Source organism: Oryza glaberrima, chromosome 1 (genome assembly GCF_000147395.1).
Source record: "Oryza glaberrima chromosome 1, OglaRS2, whole genome shotgun sequence".
Classification (NCBI taxonomy): domain Eukaryota; kingdom Viridiplantae; phylum Streptophyta; class Magnoliopsida; order Poales; family Poaceae; genus Oryza; species Oryza glaberrima.
Window position 1 is genome coordinate 27,403,076 of NC_068326.1, and position 19,071 is coordinate 27,422,146.

Here is a 19,071-nt window from a genome sequence, read left to right on the forward strand (position 1 = left end):
ATCAATTGATACGTTACATATAATCGGGTGGGTACTCCATAGTATAATTAAGCCATCAAGTTGAGGAACCTTAATTGGATCAAGGAAAAGGGGGTTAATTAAGATCTGACCGATCAGCTTCTTAGGCTTTTCCGAGTTATCAGTGAGTTGGTGCAGGTGTTATATGTCAGAAAATTCTGTCATCATTGGTTATTTATTTATATCTGCTTCTATTGGCTCGAGCACGCTGTCATCGGCTGTTCTTTATAGCTGCTTTAATTTGTTAGCTCAAGCACGAATCTTCACTACGTCATATTGGACCCGTCCACTTGTAGGGTCCCTTTAAATTGTAGGGTTAAAAAAATAGAGAAATAGAAAAAACACATGATTCTGATAAGAATTGAAGGGTAAAACAGAGAAATGCAAAACACAGGAAAAACACTGGAATGGTCGTTTGATTGGAGCGCATGAAAAATACAGGAATCAGATGAGAGAGATAGACTCAAAGGAAATTTTTCAAGAGGTTGGAGCTCTTGATATATTTCCTCTAAAATCCACATGCAATGTGCCATTCCATAGGAATTTCATAGGATTTAGAAAGCTTCAATCCTTTGAATCAAAGGGCCAAATAGGAAAATTTCCTATAGAATTTGAATAATATGAAATTCCTGCATAAATCCTTTGATTGGGCCCCTTTGAATCGCAGGAATGGAAAAACGGAGGAATAGGAAAAACGCAGGATTCTGACAGGAATGCATGTGTAAAACAGAGGATTCGAAAATACAGGAAAAACACAGGAATGACTGTTTGATTGGACCACATAAAAAACGCAGGAATCGGATGAGAGAGATAGACTCAAAGGAATTTTTCCAAGAGGTTGGACCTCTTGCTAACTTTCCTCTAAAATCTCTATAGGATTACCCATTCCATAGGAATTTTAAAGGATAGTATAGGATTCAATCCTTTGTTTCAAAGGGTTTCATAGGAAATTTTTTCATAGGATTGAAATCCTTCAAATTTCCTACACTTTTCCTACAAATCAAAGGGACCCTAAGTTTCGTGCTTAATGGATCTACATCCAGTACGTATATGCAGGTCCTCAATCATACGGTCCAAGTCAATAGAACAAAAGAAAAATATCGCACCAGCTGCCGGTACGTACGCAGGTATATGATTGGGGTACGTCTTGCACGATCATGCATATGCCCCATGATAGACACTTGTATGTGACAGAGAATTTTAGTTGTATTACTCCAGCAGCAGGCAGTACTAGTCAGCAAGCAGCTGCCTGGGCATCGATCTGCAGCAAGCCAACGAACCGTAGCCGCGCAGACGTCGATCCGTCACGCAATGGCACTATGGCAGGTATGGGCCGTATGGCGCCATGGCAATGGCATATTGGCGTAGCATGCAGCGATACATGGCAGGTGGTGGTGACTCTCTCGCTGGGGCCTAGCTAGCGAGTGTGCGTGTGTGCGCGCGCGCCTGTGGCGCCACACGGTTGGTGAGAGCGACAGGTACGTGCATGCGCGCGCGACGCAACCACCGGCCGGGCCACGCGTACATAAAAGCAGGGGGCCAGCCGCGGGCAACTAACCGATCGAGGAGGCGCCCGGCCTCCGAGCCTCGGACGGCGACCGTGCGGGGAGGCCACGGCGTAGCGAGGGGACACGCGGGGCCACCCCGGCCTGCCGGCCGAACGCGACGGACGAATCGATCGATCGATCGATCGATCGCCCGCGCGCCCGCGATCGAAAGCTACGGCGGTGACGCCCACCGGACGAGCCACGGCCACGCGCACGCTCGTGCTGACGGCGGACCGCGCGCCCGGGTTGCAAACGGCACAGGAATCCCTTGTTGCAACCGACGAACCGAGCTCAAGACAAAAACACCTTGCATTGGAACTTGGAAGTAATCTTTGTAGGCACCCTTGACAGAGTTTTACGCAGTAGTCGGTATACACCGTAGTAGTAACTCTTTTGCGGGTAGTGTCTTGAGATCTGGAATCATGTCCAAATCTATTGGAAAGGGGAGAGCAAGGAGGAGTAATAAAAGACAAAAGACCGGTAACACCTGAAGTGTCTTCGCACAAGTAGCGGCATCAAAAAGAAGAATGTATGGTGATGCCATGATTGCAGGGGGCCTAAAGACGGAATGGCCATCGCACGTTGTTGGTGGGTAGTAGTAGAAGCTTTAATCTAAGCTAAGTTCACGACTATGGGTCTATTTGGTAGAGGCTCAACTTCTAAATTTAGTTTCAGAAGATAAGTTTGTAGTGAAGTTATGAAGCTGCCTAAACCCAACTTCACCTATCTAGCTAGTTCGTTTTGTGAGAGAGTTTCACCTAGCTCCACTTCTATTTCAGATGGAACTGAAACTATTTGGATAATTGAAAGATAGAAAAAACATCATCCTATATTCACGAAGCAATTGCGGGCATAGAAAATTTTCATTGGGTGATTTAATCTGAGCTTGCAAATAAAAAGACGTGTTTCTAATCTCACTCTCTTTTCTTTCTATTAAAATAACGATGCACACGTGCACACCCATATGTCTCTTAACATATGCTAAAAGAGACGGAGACTAAAAACATATTCGTCACCCCACTAAACTCCTATTGAAAGTGCACTCATGTCTAGGTAATATTTCAAGTCTAATGAATAAGTCACGTACCTGCGACACTTCACCATCAGTAGTGGTGAAAAAAAACTCAACTAGTGGCTGGGATCGACTTATATCATGCTTAGTTCAGATCAGCTCTAACTTGTAGTCATAACAAGTTGAATCAAGCTAGGCTTTTAGCACGTGAACGGCTTGTTAGTATAAAATAGGGTAAATTGGCTATAAAATATCACCATATGTTCATATTCTTAGTGCATACTAACTAGCATTTAGTCGTTTAATTACATGTTAACTATATTTAGGAAAATCTTTAGTAATTAGTGTTTATTATTATGTCAATACCTACTAAAATTGTAAATTTAAAATTACAATTCATAACCACTGGAAAACCAAATACAATATCATAAACGTTGCTCAACAGAGAGCTACTTGAAGATCTAATGAGATAAATTATTGTTGGGATTATTCTCATGGCAATCAATAACCCAGTGAAGCTGAAAAGAACATGGATTCATCGCAACAGTATTTTTCATTGTATATCCTCTTCTAAAGAAACTGTATTGCACTTTAAAAAGAAAAAAGACATGGTACTGTATTGGCATAGTCTTTACAGTTTTTTTTTTCTTTTTGCAAGACGATGTGTCTCACGCCTTTACACATGCATGCCCGGTGTACACGGCACTAATCTATTATATACTAAAAGTACATTAAACTCCCTATAAACGCTCCTAAGCCGCCACATGACGCTCCTACAAACACTCCTAAACCGCTACGTGGCACTATCTAATCTCACCGTTGATTTTCACTTAAATTGGTGCACCCGTTAATTTAGACCATTAGATTAGATCTATTATTAAAAAGGTGATAGTTTTTCCAAAAAAATATGCAACTGGTGGCTGGGAAAAGGAAAGAAAACTAAATGTCCATACGCAAGTATAATTGAGAAAAAAACAAATAAAGCTTCCTACTGTTAGGCGGAAGAAAAAGAAATAAACATCTACGTACGATAAAAAATGATAAAGCCAAAAAAAAAATGTGTAGTTAGTACCGGTGGAAAAAACGAAGGTCTAATGTACGATTTTGTATAATATAAAATATAATATTACATAATATACAGAAGTACATGCATGTAAACTAGATCTATAATATAAATATCAAATATCAAATCAACGGTCTCTAAACATTATCTTTTAATTTATTTTTAATTGTATGCCCAATTTATGATCCATTGTATTCGTTTAATTATATAAAGTAATGATGTATAAAAGTAATATTATGGTCTTAAATACATCATGACACGTTGGGTCGACATACAATAGGTAACTTTAGACACTAAAAATCTATTAAACTTCCTACAAACGCTTCTAAATAACCATTTGGCGCTTCTACGAACGGTTCTACGCCACCATGTGGTGCTCTAATAGAGAAAACCTTACAAATTGTGAGAAAAAAAAATCATGCAATCATTTTTATTGGTTGACCTACTATTTTAAAATATTAGATTATATTTATTTAAAATACATCTAACCTGCTCAAATAATAAAAATCACGTGAATAGTTGTACGTATATATACATACTTCCGTACTTTGCTAGCTTAAAAAAAAGGAAAAAAAATGTAATTACGATTGAAAAAAGAAGGATTAGCCCTGCCACGGTCCCACCTAATTGTTACGAGTTACACGTACATAGGTACCTTTCACCCAAAAAAGTGAAAAAAAATCTCAAATGTACAATGCATACTACTATTCACCAGATTGAGAAAAAAAATTCTCCCAGATATGTACAAACCCTGTCATCGGTTTTCACTTAAATCATTTAGAAAAATTAGAAAAATAAAATCTCCACCTCCTCCTCACTCTCACATCTACACAACACTGTCGTCCCCTCCCTATTGTTTTATCTATTAAATTAAAAGAGAAACAATAAATAAAGTTTGATATTTTTTTAATACAAAGTAGAAACGTGGGCACTCACAACGCGCGTACACTCACATCTATGAACGTGCACATGCATATACTCGTATGAGTACTTCCGAGAGACTAGGCTGATATATATTGAGATTGACAAAGTCACTATGTATGTCTCGCTGTCGACAGGTACGTCACCTACTACTGAAAAAATTTGTCAAGTCTGGGATATGAAGCCGAGTGGGTAAATTCCATCACAACGAACCTAACTGATTGAGCTACGTTCACTTCACAATAATGTTGGATATTAAACCGACCATAATTTGTAAGCTACATTTCTAGAATACTTATATGCCTTTTAAACCAATGGAATCATTATTTCTAACAATTAGATCTATCTTATATAAGAAAAACCAGATGTGTATACATGGTACATCACATTTCAAAAATATTATTGTGCAATTATATTTCGATTTCACATTAGCTTGCATGGAACTTCTGACCCACTCTACATGAAATGTTCATACATGGATCATGGATCGGCTCTCAAATTACATTAATCATATTAGCCTATATAAACCCATATATTTAATGGAGCATCATGTCCCACCCAATTAATTCTTGAATAAACCATGATAATATATATGCAATTAAAAATGAAAAATAGCTTAGTTTTACTTTACACTTACTTTTCGTTGACATGTTTTCTAAAGAAAATAAGTCTACATTCTTTTCAAGTGATGAAGAAGATTATAAATAATTGCTTATAGATATTACTTAAATATGATATAATATAAAACTAATAGGTTAGAAAATTATAAAAGAAATTAATGTCGACGAAAACAATTTATGGACAAATCATGGTAGATGTTCACCGGTTAATATTTTGCTCTTATAAGTGTCTCAAACTTAGCATATGACACATGCCCGCGCATTCGCGCGGGCTACCTTCCTAGATATAACGAAATGTCATATGGCCGTAAGGTGCGTATTTTGTTAACAATGTATAAGAGATCAAGAAAAATATGAGAGAAACGTATGTGCCAAATATTGATAACGTATAACCATTCACACATACTCTCTCCTGTTTAAAATAACTCAATTTAAGAATATAATATGACATATTCTATTATAATAAATTTGGATAAAATGTATGATTAAGTTATTTTGTGATAGAGAAAATACGTCGGAATATATATTAACACTATACAACCATTTTGTCAATTGACCACGTTTGTACCGGTGAAATGGGATCAACTTTTTGCTGGTGATGGGCAACAGTAGCCATTCAAGAAAGCTGCAACTTTACTGCTCCACATTCATGGGCAGGGCGCATTCATGGTGCGTGGTAAAATGCCTCACAAATATGAATGCACGAACAACCGAACCACTTAGGTCGTGTTTAGTTGTTTTGGTAAAAACAAAAAAAATTAACGTACAGGGACACACATTTGAAGTTACATATTTCGTCTATAAACTGCGAAATGAATCTATTAAGCCTAATTAATCTATCATTAGCAAATATTTACTGTAGCACCATATTGTTAAATTATTATGTAATTAGGCTCAAAAGAATTGTCTCGCAATTTGCATACAAACTATACAATTTATTTTCTTTTCCAAATATATGGTGTGATCGAAAAGTTGAAAGTTTGAAAGGAAACTAAACACACAGCCTTAGTCGCATGTAATGTCACCGAGAGAGACCCCCGGGGAGGGGGGGGCTGGATTTTTCACATTTTGGTCCTTTTGAAAAACTTATTTCGTAAATAAACCCCTAGAAAAACTTATCCCAAAAATGGTCCTTTTTGGGGCGCCAGAGTGGCTGGCGTCGTCCCGTTGGACGACGGCGCCAGCCTCTCTGGCGCCGTCCCCCTGCCGACGTGGCGGGGCGATGCTGAGGTGGCTAGGGGGAGTGCGCCAGAGTGGCTGGCCCCCCCCCCCCCCGAAATTTTTTATTTTTGTTTTATTTTTTTGATATTTTTTTCCACGCTTAGGGACACACAAGAACCAACCATAGAAAAATTGAACTCAAATGAACGTAATATGTGACCTGTAGAATTTTTCCTCTCCTCTCCTCTCTCTCCGAACTAGTGCAGAGGACAGAGATGTGCAACTTTTTTATTTTTATTTTATTTTTTTGATATTTTTTTCACACTTAGAAACTCACAGGAACCAACCATATAAAAAATAAATTCAAACGGACGAAATATGTGGCATGTGGAATTTTCCAAAGCTCCACCGAAAAACTTCTCTCCTCAAAAACACAATCTTGCAAGCGGAATTTGGAGGTTTTAATATCGCCGAACCCGACGAAGCGGGGAGAATCGGATGTAACTTTTTCTGTAGATGTCTGTGCATATATTATTTGCCTGATTCCGAGTCCTAAGATAAAGTTACGCCTGTTTTAATAGATGACATATTTTGTCCGTTTCGATAGAGTTTTGGAAAATTCTACATGTCACATATTTTGTCCGTTTGAGTTTATTTTTTATACGGTTAGTTTCTATGTTCTCCTAAGTGTGAAAAAAATATCAAAAAATGAAATAAAAATAAAAAAAATACATCTCTATGTACTGTTTAACTTATATATGTCATTTCATGTGGTTATATTTTGAATTAGATTAAGTAATTTCATATAGTGGTAGAGTGCATTATGTTTAATATGCTGATCAAAGGGTTTTACTAAAGGAGTTATGGTCTAATTTTAGTGAAGGTGCAAAGTAAACTAAGTGGTATGCTAGCTATTTTCAGATTTAGCTAAGTGATAGTTCGAGTTTAAATTTTTTTGTGGTTAGTTGTATCGTGATCCTGAGTGTGAAAAAACATCCGACAAAATAAAATAAAAATGACACCGTTGCAACTCCATACAGAAAAACAGGAATGGAGGCGGCGGCGCCAGCCTCTCTGGCGCCGTCCCGTTGGATGACGGCGCCAGCCACTCCGGCGCCCCAAAAAGTACCATTTTTGGGATAAGTTTTTTTGGGTCTATTTGCGAAATAAGTTTTTTAAAAGGACCAAAATGTGAAAAATCCGAGAGGGGGGGGGGGGGGGGGGGGGACGCTGTTATCAGTGCAGAAAGTCAGCAATGCAACCTGCGCTTTTGTTTTGCTAGATTTTCACATACTCCTGGGCGATGATACTACTGCTAGATCGCTCAGCCGGTCACTCGTCCAGCTACCCAGTCACTGTGCCATGATAACTCTGTCCCTGGATGCCCTACATGTCCTCTCCCAACAGATAAGGGTGGAAGCATTAGGCCAAGCACAGCCATCCTGGGGCCCAGACTTGATGCCCTCCTTTTGAACACAAGCACAAATTGAGAAATACAAATGGTGATACACAACCATACACGCATCGCGCCGACAACAATGCTAGATTGCTAGGTACTCCTACACTTCGAAACAATTCAAGTGCCATGCATGCTGATGCACGACAAATCTTTAAGCATAGTTCTAAACGCAGTGCAAAAATAGGCCGAGGAACATGGCGCATTTTGGGGCTCCTAGGAATTAAATTATTCAGCAAAAATAAGTGACCACACAGTATTGGTTTGTTGTTATTTACGTGTAGAAATGCTACCAATTTGTTCGCGTCAGAAGTGCATTCCCCACATCTAACCAATTTCAAGCATTACCATCCAATTCATAGTATAGTGCTATAATCCAGTCTTTTTGGTCTTTCAAAATTCGGTCCTTTAAATTGGAAGACCGAACTTGTCAATGGAAGTATTTAAACTGGCCATTTGGTTAACCGATAGTTTTGGTCTAACCAAACATTCATCTTACTTGTAGGATTGTAGATGAGCAAGCCGCACACTTGCAGATGACTAAGACGCAAATGTGGTACTTGCCTTCAACATAGGCTTCTGGCTCTCCCCCAAGGAGATGGTTGCCATCGACCATCGTGCACTGTCTTTTTTGGTGATGCTCGAGGACGTGAAGTGCACAAAAGAGGAGACATCCTCGCTAGCTATGGTGCGTGGAGTGGAGAGGCTCAACGGCTGTCACCATTACTCCTTAGGTGTTGGTGCGGTTGTGGTGGCTCGTTACCACCAAACACCCGGTAAACATATTGTTCTCCAAGTCTGGTTCATCTCAGATCTGATCTGAAACATGTGACCTCGATGTTCAACAAATCACAATCTCCTCGTCACGCCCTACCTTGTTATTCCTCCAAACCTCACCACCAAACACTAACAAGAGAAAAGATTGTTCTCCCCTTCCTCCCTCTCTATGTACCACTTTATTTCTAGCACCTTGTCATTGAGGCAGCGGTGGCCAATGAGGGACAAAAGCCATGGAGACATTCTAGCCAGAGAGGCCCACTCAAGAAGTTCTGAGGTGAGGAGAGGGGAGAGGAGCGCCAAGATAACATACGAGGCGTCAAGTGCTATCGTGGATGAGGAAGTGGAAGGGATATGTTGATGAATGAGGAGGGGATTAGGATAAGGCTTGAATAGATCGGTAATTCAAGTATCCGATGCAATAAACTAATCAAATAATTGGTCCTGTAAACATGAGACCGAGTTAGGGACCAATGATCGATACTATGTTTTTTCAGGTTTGGTCTCGGGTTTTCAGTTTTGATTTTTGTCTCAGTTTTTACCCATCCCTAGATATAGTTCGCCATCGTCATCACCTATTAATGTCCTTTATATAGCGTGTTTCCGTTAAAATTCTTCCTGCTAGATATGTTTTGCCTTTTCTTTTTCAGTTTTGCGTTTTCATCGTCAATTCAGCCTTGCTTGTTCTTTCAATCGCATTTTGTTTTGTGTTTTACCTCCCCATCTCATCACCTCCATTGCATGGAACTTCCTTGCTATGGCGTGTCATTGTCACTCTCCACACTTTCGTTATCTTCGCCAATTTAAATTTCACTTGATCTCTTGTATTACATCCAACACTGTATTTTTTTCTTTAGAATTGCATTATTTTGATATCGTTTTAGTTGGTGACATTGTCATAAGAACAATATCAAACGCATCTGTTACTGCTGCCACCAATACCACGGTTTCTTTTTTCCTTACCATTTATAGGGCGAATGAATGATTTTTTCTTGCCTTCACTTCCTTTTATTTGCCACCAAGCCTGCTAAAGTTGCACCTCATGTTCTCTTCTATCCTATGTTGTGTTACATTAAAATCAATGGCCAAAAGCTTATATTGGTACTGGCGTGGATGGTCTTTCTAAGATTGTCTTAAATGTGTATGAATGATAAATGTGTATGAATGTAGGCCCGCATTGCTAACATAATTCAAGAGTAGCATGTAGGCCCACATTGTAAGAGTAATTAATTCTAGACTAAAATAGTGTGTTATATATAGTTATTTTTAAAAAAAGAAAGTCTCTTAACTACTACCTCCTTCGTTTCATATTATAAAACTTTCTAGCATTGTCCACATTCATATATATATTAATAAATTTAAACATATATATGTGTCTAGATTCATTAAAATCTATATGAATGTGGACAATGCTAGAACGTCTTATAATATGAAACGGAGGGAATATGTACTAGCTACTTGAAAGTTGAAATTCCTAACAACTTTGACATAGTGATAGTTTTGATCGAAAGAAGTAATTCAAAAAATCCATTGTGCTACAGTAAACCAACAGAAGTCATCCTAATCCTCTGTGGGAGCATTTCCAAGTATCAAATGGTCCGTAGATTCGTATAATCGTATTTCAGTTGATTCTACACGAAGAGCGTGTCCAATTACTTTTAACGACTCAGAAGTTGTAACCCATCAAGCCACATGGTGGTACAGATGCAACTATTCCAAGGGGGGATAATGATAGCACTGGGCGAGCAAAATTTAAGCCAGAGCGCTAACGCTATGCGGACAGGCAGAGGGCCCACTCCCTTGTGGTGATGTCAGAGACTCCATTCTGAGGCACAGTTTGTCAATGTCACCATGGCTCCTGTAGCTTTTCCAGGCTTTGTGTTTGTGTTGGATGTGTATGTGTTCCACTATAGTTGCACCCAGGGGACAGACTCCATGGGGACTTTTTTTGAGCTCCTCGAAGCCTCAAAGGTAAAAAAAAACTGAAGAAAAAGAAAAACTCATTTGGCCTAGAGAAAACGACCTGTCTAGACTGTGGAGATTGGAGAAGCTACTTGTGGAGATATAAAGGCCAAAACCAGAATGCCTTTCAGCAAGTTCATGAATTTTTACCCAATGTGACTAGCTCTGCTCTGCACTAAATTCTCTCACAGTAAAAGGAATGGGCAAACCAAGACAAGGAGCACACTGCAAGCTCAAATCCTGAACTTGAAAGCAACCATACGTTTGAACAACCATCTTGAAATCTGGGGGAATCTGCATGCATGCCAGTGTGCCGCTCAATTTGCGGACACACACATCATTAGTTTAACAACGCCCAAGCATCGGACACAGCACCATGCAAGTATAATAGTGAGGGTGGTTATTATAAGATTGGGAGCCATGTTACCTAGGCGATTAGGATAATCAGAGAGGACAAAAAATGCTTAGGGGAACCTTTGACCAACTAAAGGCTAAGCTAAGCCCCTCTTATGAAATGATTTGAAGACAAAGCAAGCTAGCCCCCCGAAATTAAAGAAAGGTGCTTGTGCTGCGTGAGTGCGTCTTCTTGCGTGGGTGTGTCACTGGCTCACTGCACCTGACCCCACGCAAGCAAAGCCATGCTCTACCTCACATGGAAACAGGAGCTGTGTCAGCCTCTTGACTGGCCATTTGCTGTTCAACCTGTCCTGTTTCTCTCTCCCACACCACCACCCTCCTCCACCACCCCCTCCAGTGGTGCTTCTTCTCAGATTCGGATGCCATTTACTTGCAATGACCACCCTGCAATAATATCCATCTGCAATAAATATTCATTGCATGTTTGATGAACTCATGCACATTTAAACCATTGTCAAGAGACAAGAGAAGGGGAAAAAATGACGAGGAGCAACCTAGGCGGATTTTGATTTTGCGCCAAAGAAAATTCAACATTTATATATGTACATACACAGCTCTTACTGCGACGCGAGGGGAAAAACAAACAGGGAGACGAAGAAAGCTGCGAAAAAAGAAAGAAGAAAAGATCTACTCCTATAGGTACATAACAACTTCGACTGATCAACCTACAGCTGGAAAATTCTTATCTTGTAGCACCATCAGAAGCGATTGCTAAGCTTGTGTGGAGAGTTCAAAATGGCATCCATCTGATTCTGAATGACTGTTGTTTCTACGGGCATTTCGCCGCCGACTGGCCTCGTTGGTGGCACTCACCGCCGGCTGTTTCTCCTGTGTGTCGGTGGTTGTTGTTTCTAATCCTTCTCCTCCTTGGCTTCCCTGAGGGGCATGTCAAGGACCCCATAGCCTCCCTCATCGATCGAGCCCGCTGCCGCCGACGAGGTCTTCGAGTCGACCGTCGACCCAGCTTGGATCTCCTTGAACATTGCCATCACCTTCAGCATCGTCGGCCGCCTCGACGGCCGGTCATCCAAGCACACACAGGCGATTTTCAAATGCTCCAGCAGCTCAAGCTCGACGGATGGATCCTCCTTGAGTAGCTCAGGGTCGAAGACATCCGTGATCTTCAATTTGGTGTGCTGCTTGACCCACCCCACAAGGTTATTGTCCTCGCCAAAGTCTGCCGAGTCCGTCGGCGGTTTCCCGGTGAGCAGCTCCAGCAACACAACACCATAGCTATAAACATCACCCTTGGTGGTGCATCTGAAGCTCTGGTAGTACTCCGGTGGTACATACCCTGGCGTTCCAGCAAGAGTGGACACGCTAAGGTGTGTATCCACCACGCTCATCAGCCTCGCCATACCGAAATCAGATACCCTTGCTTCCAGTTGTTCATCGATAAGCACATTGCTCGACTTCATGTCTCGGTGAATGATGTGAGGAATGCAATTGTGGTGGAGGAATGCCAAACCCCTTGCTGCTCCAACAGCGATTTTCCGTCTTGCCTCCCAATTCAGCTTTTTACCGATCTTTTTGCGGTCATGCAACAAATCCTCCAAGCTGCCAAACTTCATGTAATCATACACCAACAACCGCTCCTCACCAGCCTTGCAATAGCCAAGAAGTGGAACAAGGTTACGGTGTTTGATCTTGCCAATGGTCTCCATTTCTGCAGTGAACTCCCGGTCACCCTGCCCGCTCACATGTATTAGCTTCTTGATTGCAACAACCTTCCCATCCTTGAGCTGTGCCTTGTAGACATCACCAAACCCACCAGACCCAATTTGGCATGCGATGTGGAAGCCATTTGTGGCCTCAACAAGATCAGCCAGGGTGAGATTCTGCAATGGCTTCTCGAATGCAGCCAGGTTGATGCTAAGAAGATTTGTACCGGAGAGATTTTGCCTCCAATCGGAATTCATAGTTGCAGAATGTGACCTGCTATCAATATATATATCACGAGAGGTACTCGCCTCCTCATTCTTCAGCCTCCGTCGCTTGCTCCCAATGGCTATGATGATCACAATTATACAGAACAGTGAGAATAACAGTCCCATAGCGATACTGCTTGCCATCGATGCCTGCCTCCGGTGGGATTGGTGGTCATTGGAAGATCTTGGGGAACTATGGTCACATGGTGGCAGTGGGAAGCCACATAAACCAGTGTTATTCTCATACTGGCTCTTCGGAAATGTGGCAAGGGAACCAAGCTCTGGAATTGTTCCATTCAGCTGATTATTTGACAGATTGATCTCCGACAAGGAAAGTGCCGAGAAAGAGTTGGGTATTGGCCCTTCCAACTGGTTATACGACAGGTCAAGCACCGCAAGCTTCTTGGCCTCTGCTAGCCGCGATGGGATGGTACCTGACAGTAGGTTGTGCCCAAGATTCATGATCAGGAGGTAGAACATGTCCCCCAGCTCGCCAGGAATCGCCGAGTCCAGCTGATTATATGACAAATCGAGAAATATCATCGAACCATTCTTGTTGAAGGTGTACTCCGTGCTCCCCACATACATTCTTGTGAAGTTGCACAGCTTCTTGCTCGGCATCCGACTGAGGTCATCAGGTCGGATGCTGGTAAACTCCAGCAAGCTCCCCTTGCCACGGCACTCGCTGCTCAGCTCGTCGTTGCGAAGATAAACGTAAGGCCGTCCAACTATGAGGCCAACATTCATCTTCCCAGACTGTTTGGCCAGCTCTTTGGGTATTGATCCATTCAGCTGATTGCTATTCAGGTCCAGCCACACCAAGCTCTGGCAGTCACCGAGCTCTGGCGGTATAGGCCCCGAGAAGGAATTGTTGCTGAGCTTCAAGATAGCCAAGTAGCTGAGCTTCCCAAGCCATGAAGGGATTGGCCCGGACAGCCGGTTGCTCGCCAAAGAAATCCAGTTCAGCTTGGTGCACTTGGCTAGCTCCGGCGGGATGCTACCCGTGAGCCCGTTGTAGTCGAGGATGAGATGCTCGAGGCCCTGAATGCGCGACAGGGACGCCGGTATCTCGCCCTCCAGCTCGTTCTGCCACAGGATGAGGTCCTGCAGGTTGCCAAGGTCGCCGAGGGATGCCGGGATGGACCCATTGATGTAGTTGAGGCTGAGGTCGAGGGAGACGAGGCTGGTGCAGTTGGAGACGGCGTCTGGGATGCCGCCGGTGAGGTAGTTGTTCTGAAGGTACAGCAGATGGAGCTTGGAGTTGGGATCTTGGCAGAGGGACGACGGGATGGTGCCGGAGAAGGTGTTGGAGCTGAGGTCGAGCTGCTGGAGCTCCGGCAGCGAGGCTACGGTGTCCGGGATGGAGCCGTTGAAGTGGTTGAAGGAGAGGGAGAGCGCCGTAAGCTGCTGCAGCTTTGCGAAAGCCTCGCCGGGGAGCTCGCCGGAGAAGTTGTTGTTGGAGAGGTTGAGGGCGTTGAGCGACGTGAGGCCGGCGATGTCCGGAGGGAACACGCCGGCGAGGTGGTTGAAGGAGAGGTTGAGCACTTTCAGACCGCGGCAGTCGGAAAGTGCCCCGCCGGGCACCTCACCGACGATGAGGTTGCCGGAGAGGTCAAGGTACTGAAGCCCGGAGCAGTTGGTGAACTCCGGGACACCGGAGATCCTGTTCAGGGCAAGGTCCAACCACCGTACTGCCCCGACTCCGGCATCCACCATCCACCGGAGGTCGCTATCGTCGGTGATCTTGTTGTTGGACAAATCAAGCGAGTCCAGCCCGGCAAAGCCCGGGCCACCACCGCCACCGACCTTCGCCGCACCAACCGCATCGCCGGAGAGATTCAGCGTCTTGAGGCCGCCGCAGGCGCCGGCCAGGGCCGCCACGTCGGCGACGGAGCCCCGGAGCGCGGCATTCCCGGACAAATCGAGCGCCTGCAGCTTGCTCCCGCACCTCGCGCCGCCCGCCGCCGAGAGCGCGCCGCTGACGTTGGCGCCGCGGAGGCTCAGCACCTCGACGCTGCCGAGCTGCAGCAGGGTGGCCGCGACGGCGCGGAACTCGGCATTGAGCGGCACGCCGGCGAGCGACAGCGACGTGAGCCTCCCGTTCCGGCACCCGGCCCCCGGGAACCTGCACGCGCCGTCGCCGCCGCTCCACCCCTTGAGCGCCGCCTGGTTCGGCACCGCCTGCCTGAACTCCTCGAGCAGCTGGGCGTCGTCGGCCGCCGCCGCCCCCCTCACCACCACCGCCGCCGCCACAAACAGTGCCGCTATCGCTGCCCACAAGGAATCCATGTACGAGCGAGCTCACTGCCTCACGACCATTAGAGAGAGAACCTGGCCTGCTGCGAGAGCGGCGGTAGAGAGAGAAAGTAGAGAGACAGAGAAGGGGGAGAGTGGGAAGTGATGAGGAGGAGATGGAGAGAGAGAGAAAGAGAAGCGAAGAAGAAAGACGCAAACACAGTAGAGGGGGAGAGCAATTAACAGCTGTAGGTGAGGGAGGAGTGGTGGGGTGGGGTCACATGGCATGTGCTCTCGCCTGCGAATCGCAGCCCCCCCGCGCGCTTAAGCCGGGTGAGGAGGAGAGCAGAGGAGAGGTTAAGTATTCTAATCCCCCGCGCTTATCCGCGGCTTAGGCGAGGTTAAATCCCGATCCGATCCGACGGCCGGGGACAGCCGGTGGTCTGCTCGAGGCGCGGTCACGTGCCGTCGCGAGGGGGAGGGTTGCGCGCCGGATTGACCGGACTGCCCTCGCGCGGCGCTGCGGCGGGCTCGTGGGCAGCGCGGGGATTTCACGCCTGTGGTGTGGCCTCGCGCGGATGGGCGCGGGTCGCGTTCCGAGCGTGCGGAATCCCTGGGCGGGCGTGGACTCGTGGAGGGAACCGGACGCGTGGGCTTGCGTTGCTTCGCGAAGGGTTTTTTGTCTTTAATTTCCGAAGTGGGGTGGTAGATCCGATCCGGGAGCCGAAGAAGCGTGCGGTGGAGGCTGCGGCGTGCGACCTTTTTTTCAGGGTGCTCCGCTTCCCCAATATGCCCACGACGACGTTGTCACTTGTCACTAGGGTGGAAACGAGCCGAGCGGCTCGGCTTGCAATGGCTCGCAACAAGCTAGTCTCGGCTTGGCTCGGCTCGGTTACGAAAACGAGCTAAAATATGAGTTTGGCTCGGCTCGTTTCTGGCTCGAGCTAGCTCAAGCTGGCTTGCGAGCCTTCCATTGAAGCTATATAATTTATAATCATTAAGAAAAAGTAATAACAAATAATCAATATGTAAAATTAAAATAACTTTATATATTCAATTCATCAAAATATAAATGATAAATTACATATTGACAAATAATAACTTCACTAGAAAATAAAATCACCCATATAATTAATGACAGCGTAGTCTCACGAGCCAAATCAAGCGACTCGTGAGCCAGCTCGGACTCGGCTCGTTTCAGAAACGAGCTAGAAAGGACGCTTAGGCTTGGCTCGTTTGGTATTCAAGCCGAGCCGAGCTAAGCGAGCTCGAGCCAAGCCCGAGCTGAGCTCGCGAGCCCAAACTTTTTTTCCACCCTTTCTTGTCACGGAGCCGACGGTGCAGTGATCGCCTGATCAGGGGGGAGGGGATCGCGTACGTACGTTTCCCTGCCCTGACAGGCGTGAGATCGTCACACGCCGCGGATACACTGCGCCGTGAAAATAAAGATAAAGGTTTCCTAGCAAAAGGAAGATAAATTTTGGCTAGAAAAAGATTAATGGTACATGCACTTTCAGGTTTTACTGACCATTTACAAGATATTGTCGTACAGTGTTCAATGGAATCAATTGTGTGACAATAAGATCTTCCTTGGTATGACCTGAGACAGTAAGAATTGTGTACGCATGTTAGAGGTACTTATCAGATGTATATGTCTATGAAAAGGAATGAGAACTCTATATCGGAGCACATATCATAAACCTTGATTCAAAATAATGAATTGACCATGAGAATTTCCTGACAAAATCAACCTAAACTATCCATGCATTGGGGGTCAGATCGACAATTGGTTAATAAATGTGCTAAGGATGGTAAAAGAAGCAAATTTTGTTTATGTACTCTATATATACTAGACTAAATTAAACCAGTGGATAAGGGGGCAGTCCAATGTTGCAGTGGGTTTCAAGATAGAGAATTTTACGTATACACTGTATTAGTATAATATCTATAGTCGGTATAAGTGATCAATGGGTTTAGATTAAATTGTTATCACATCTTTTAATCTTGTGACAAAATTCTAAATTGTCCTTATTATACCGACAATATATACTAACAATATACTATGCATTAAGTAAAAGTTCTCTCGAGGTATTGCTTACCGGCAACCGCACCTCAATTTACTTCATATTCAGGGGACATGAGAAATCAAGAATTAAGAAACCATTGAGACGGTGTTTGATATGAAGATAAAGATTAAGTGTTTCATGTAAAACGAGGTGATAATAACGTGTGATTAATCGAGTTTTAATTATTACAAATTTAAAATTGGATTAATCTGATATTTTAGAACAACTTTTGTATAAAAAGTTTTCGCACGAAACACGCCGTTTAGTAGTTTGAAAAACGTGCCACTTTTATCCAAAAATTTATCCACTTTTTTTTATGGAATCTAACGGGGCCTGAGTAGCTTTGGTGAGAATTTGATGGGTTTATCAAGTTTCTGCTTCTAATCCCTTTACTATATATTATGACTACATATTCTTGAAAATTATGAGAGAATCTAAACAGTTTAAGGGAGGTAGATATTATGAAATAAGTTACGGTTACTAGAAACTCTCAGGCAAAGCTTAAGATGATACGATCTCCGCTACTGAAATATCTCTCCTCAGTGCTGTAGCATCTACTCCCTTCGTCTTATATTATATTAATTTATTTTTTCTCCTCTCATTTATCATAGTATAAATTAATTTTTAAGTAATTATTGTATCAAAATTGTGAAAGTAGAGAATAATTGATTATGCGGCTTAATTAGCTAGAGTAAGTTAAACTCAACAACGAAACATGATCAAGATATATAGAAAGCGAAGTGTGCGTACTGATATCGTCACAATCCTATTAAAAAGGAAAAACTAAGTATGTAAGTAAAACTTTCCTTTATAACGGTGCTCGTTTTATAGCTATGTATATTCACTTATGAATATAGAGAGGCTGACTTCTACCCCTTTTTTTTTCAAAAAAAGAAATGCCCCTTCCAATCAAGTCTGCATAGGCATATACTCCACTGCAAGTATATGCTTATGCATCAATGTTGCCTAGTATGACATCGGTGAAGAATACAATATACCATATTTCTTTTCTGTATTCCACTGCAAAAGGCGAGATAGCCATTCAAAATTTCCTCCCATACATATATAACATGGCTAGAATTATCCTTCGAATTTTTCCTGCAGTACAAACAGCCGTATATAGAACACCATAAAACGTACGCAGCTGCTGATTCATGATTAGCACAGCAAAACCCCTGGCTCGAGGTGATTAAGATCTAGTAAGCCTAAACAAAACAAACGTAAAGTTCGAAAGATTCAGTCAAGGCGAGAAGGGGAAAAAAACAAAGCAAAAGGAGCTTTATTAGAAGTGGCTCCATGATGAGGTTACGGGCACACCCGTGCGTCTCATCCGAGCGCGTCATATTGGAGCTACGACCGGGAGCACAATACCCGTGTGGCGTGCCATGTGGGCCCCACCACTCATGCCACAGCCGATCCGGCCCAAGACCATCCCTCCCTCCCCCCCCCACTGACGTGTCGGCCCCACGATCCGTGGGTCCCGTCCTCCAGTGAGACGAGCGTGGCCGTGGACGCCTGATTGGACAAGTCACTGGGAGATGTCGGGGGATGGATTGGCGGGGCCCGCGCCGTGACAGTCAGCACGTGCGCCTGTCCCGGGACCACGGCCGGGGCGCGATCGCAGCCGTCGGATTCAGGTTCCGGGAGGGGGCCCACGCGGCTGTGGCCGAACGCAGCCGTTGGGTGTGGATGTGGTGGCGTGGGAGGGGTACGTACGGGCAATCTGCCGTTAGATCTCTCACCGCCCCCGTCCTTTGCCTCTCTCCGATGGAGAAAATGGTCACAACATACGAACCGGCCATTCGTGTTGTTTTCTTCCCCCTGCCTTGACCGGGGTGGCCTCGAAGCAAAACCGGTTCGCTTATTACCGGATGGACGGCGGCCACAA

At 44.2% G+C, this 19,071-nt stretch overlaps 1 protein-coding gene across 1 annotated transcript; it reads right to left on the reverse strand.

The window, feature by feature from the left end:
• Positions 1–11,439: 11,439 nt before the first annotated feature.
• LOC127776983 (brassinosteroid LRR receptor kinase BRI1) lies at positions 11,440–15,399 on the reverse strand. The gene has a single exon (XM_052303519.1). It carries the CDS (start codon positions 15,169–15,171, stop codon positions 11,806–11,808), a length of 3,366 nt encoding a protein of 1,121 aa, XP_052159479.1. The 5' UTR covers positions 15,172–15,399; the 3' UTR covers positions 11,440–11,805.
• Positions 15,400–19,071: the final 3,672 nt, after the last annotated feature.